This window comes from Anser brachyrhynchus, assembly GCF_964034855.1.
Source record: "Anser brachyrhynchus genome assembly, contig: SCAFFOLD_751, whole genome shotgun sequence".
NCBI classification, from domain to species: Eukaryota; Metazoa; Chordata; class Aves; order Anseriformes; family Anatidae; genus Anser; species Anser brachyrhynchus.
The window spans coordinates 1-3,000 of NW_027663648.1; the positions used below are offsets into that span (position 1 = coordinate 1).

General features: G+C 68.6%; 1 protein-coding gene and 1 long non-coding RNA gene across 3 annotated transcripts; both read left to right on the forward strand.

Moving 5' to 3' along the window:
• Positions 1-44: 44 nt before the first annotated feature.
• On the forward strand, positions 45-2,843 carry LOC308187095 (uncharacterized protein; the record flags this gene model as incomplete). Its single annotated transcript, XM_080609241.1, has 4 exons — positions 45-404; positions 1,141-1,226; positions 2,331-2,466; positions 2,769-2,843. Coding segments are annotated over exons 1-4 (523 nt in total), but the record flags the coding sequence as incomplete, so codon positions are not given.
• LOC308187096 lies at positions 1,235-2,321 on the forward strand. 2 transcript variants are annotated; one of them, XR_013944461.1, is made up of 4 exons: positions 1,235-1,453; positions 1,619-1,684; positions 1,751-1,978; positions 2,045-2,321. It is a non-coding gene; the product is annotated as an uncharacterized lncRNA (long non-coding RNA). The 2 variants fall into 2 exon arrangements; XR_013944460.1 differs by having other exon boundaries at positions 1,751-2,321.
• Positions 2,844-3,000: the final 157 nt, after the last annotated feature.

Consider the following 3,000-nt stretch of genomic DNA (forward strand, 5'->3'; position numbering starts at 1 on the left):
CCCATGATGGGTCCATCCCAGTACTCCCAGTTGGACCCATGGGTGCCCACCATGATGGGTCCATCCCAGCTGGGTCTATGGGTGCCCACCATGATGGGATGGGACCATCCCAGTACTCCCAGTTGGGCCCAGTTGGGCCCATGATGCCCAACATGGTGGGATCGTCCCAGTTGGGCCCATGGGTGCCCACCATGATGGGTCCATCCCAGTTCTCCCAGTTGGGCCCATGGGTGCTCCCAGCCCTCCTTGGCATTGGAGGAGGTGGCCGCGGGAGCCAGGAGCACCCATGGGTGACGCTGCACCCGCAGGCTGGGCCAGGTCCCCGTGCCACCACTGCCACCGCTCCGGGACCTGCTGGACGTCAAGGAGGAGCCCGAGGACCTCAGCGACACCGGGAGCTACGGGTGAGCGCCCAGCACCCATCCTGAGCACCCAGCACCCATCCTGAGCGCCCAGCACCCATCCATGGGTGCCCAGCACCCATCCTTGAGCACCCTCCACCTGTCGTTGGGTGTCCAGCACCCATCCTTGAGCACCCTCCACCTGTCTTTGGGTGCCCAGCACCCATCCTGAGCACCCCAGCACCCATCTATAGGCACCCAACACCCATCCACAGGCACCCAGCACCCATCCTGAGCACCCAGCACCCATCTATAGGCACCCAACACCATCCACAGGCACCCAGCACCCATCCTGAGCACCCAGCACCCATCTATAGGCACCCAACACCCATCCACAGGCACCCAGCACCCATCCTGAGCACCCAGCACCCATCCATGGGTGTCCAGCACCCATCCGTGAGCACCCAGCACCCTTCATTGGGCACCCCAGCACCCATCCAAGGGCACCCAGCACCCATCCTGAGCACCCAGCACCCGTCCAAGGGTACCCAACACCCATCCTGAGCACCCAGCACCCATCTATAGGCACCCAGCACCCATCCTGAGCACCCAGCACCCATCCTGAGCACCCAGCACCCATCTATAGGCACCCAACACCCATCCTGAGCACCCAGCACCCATCTATAGGCACCCAGCACCCATCCATGGGCACCCAGTACCCATCCTGAGCACCCAGCACCCCTCGTTGGGCACCCAGCACCCCAGGGTGCCGCACCCCCCCTGACTCCTGTCCCCTCAGGTCCCCTCCGGGCCCGTCGCCCTCCCCTGGCTGCAGCCCCCCCCGGAGTGACGGCGCCTTGGAGCCCCCCTGGGCCGCCTGCGCAGGTAGGGGCACCCATGGGTGCCACTGGGGTGGGGTGGGAGACACCCCTGTGGGACACCAGCTTCAGGTGGGGGCACCCATGGGTGCCACTGGGGTGGGGTGGGGGACACCCCTCTGGGACACCAGCTTCAGGTGGGGGCACCCATGGGTGCCATTGGCTTGAGGTAGGGGACACCCTTGGGTGCTACCAGCTGGTGTAGGGGGCATCCATGGGTGCCACTGGCTTTATGTAGGGGGCACCCATGGGTGCTACCAGCTTGAGGTAGGAGACACGCATGGGTGCCAATGGCTTTGTGTAGGGGGCACCCATGGGTGCCACCAGCTTGGTTTCAGGGTCACCCATGGGTGCCATCAGCGTGGGGTGGGGGACACCCCTGTGGGGCACCAGCTTCAGGTGGGGGGCACCCATGGGTGCTACCAGCTTGTGGTAGGGGGCACCCATGGGTGCCATTGGCTTGGTGTAGGGGTCACCCATCGGTGTCGTCAGTGTGGGGTGGGGGACACCCCTGTGGGACACCGGCTTCAGGTGGGGGCACCCATGGGTGCCACTAGCTTGATGTAGGGGGCACCCATGGGTGCTACCAGCTTGAGGTATGGGGCACCCATGGGTGCTAATGGCTTGGTGTAGGGGCACCCATGGGTGCCACTGGCTTTATGTTGGGGACACCCATGGGTGCCACCAGCTTGAGGCAGGGGGCACCCATGGGCGCCACCATCTCGGTGTAGGGGCACCCATGGGTGCCACCAGCTCGAGGTAGGAGACACCCGTGGGTGCCGCTGGCTCTATGTAGGGGGCACCCATGGGTGCTATCAGCTTGAGGTAGGGGACACCCATGGGTGCCACCATCTCGGTGTAGGAGACACCATGGGTGGCACTGGCTTTATGTAGGGGGTACCCATGGGTGCTAGCAGCTGGTGTGGGGCCACCCATGGGTGCCACTGCCTTTATGTAGGGGCCACCCATGGGTGCCCCCCCCCACACACAACGGGAGGGCATCGGGGCCACCCCTGGGCGCCCCCAGCTTGGCGTAGGGCCCACCCCTGGGCACCCCCAGCCCGGGATCGGATCAGGGCCACCCATGGGTGCCCCCCCCGCCCCCCCCCAGGTGGCAGCTCGGAGGACGAGGCCCCCCCCGAGCCCCCCCCCGGGCCGGCCGAGCCCCCCCCCCCCCGGGCGCCCCCACCTGCGCTTCGAGATCAGCAGCGAGGACGGGCTGAGCGTCAGCGCCGACACCATCGACGGTGGGGGGGGGCACGGGGACGGGGGGGGGGACATGGGGGGGGGGAGACACGGGGGGGGGGCTTGGGGACATGGGGGGGATGGGGGGGGACATTGGGGACATGGGGGGGTGGGGGCCACGGGGGGGGGCACGGGGTGGTTGGGGACATTGGGGGGGGGCAAGGGGGGGGCATGGGGACATTGGGGGGACATTGGGGACGGGGGGGGCCATGGGGGGCTCTGGGGGGGGGGGGACATCGGGCTCTCGGGGGGGGGGGGTGATGATGCGGGGCACCCATGGGTGCTGCCCCCCCCCCCCCCCCAGGCGCCTGGCGCGCCGTCATCGAGAAGGTGCAGGAGGCGCGCGCCCACGCCCGGCTCAAGCAGCTCTCCTTCGCCGGTCAGTGGGCACCCATGGGTGCTGGGGGGGCGGGGGGCGGGGGGGGGCAATGGGTGCTGGGGGGGGGGCGGAGGGGGGCTGGGGGGGTGGGTGCCGGGGGGGCGGGGGGGGGTAATGGGGGGGTAATGGGGGTTGGGGGGGGTGCTGGGGGGGTAAT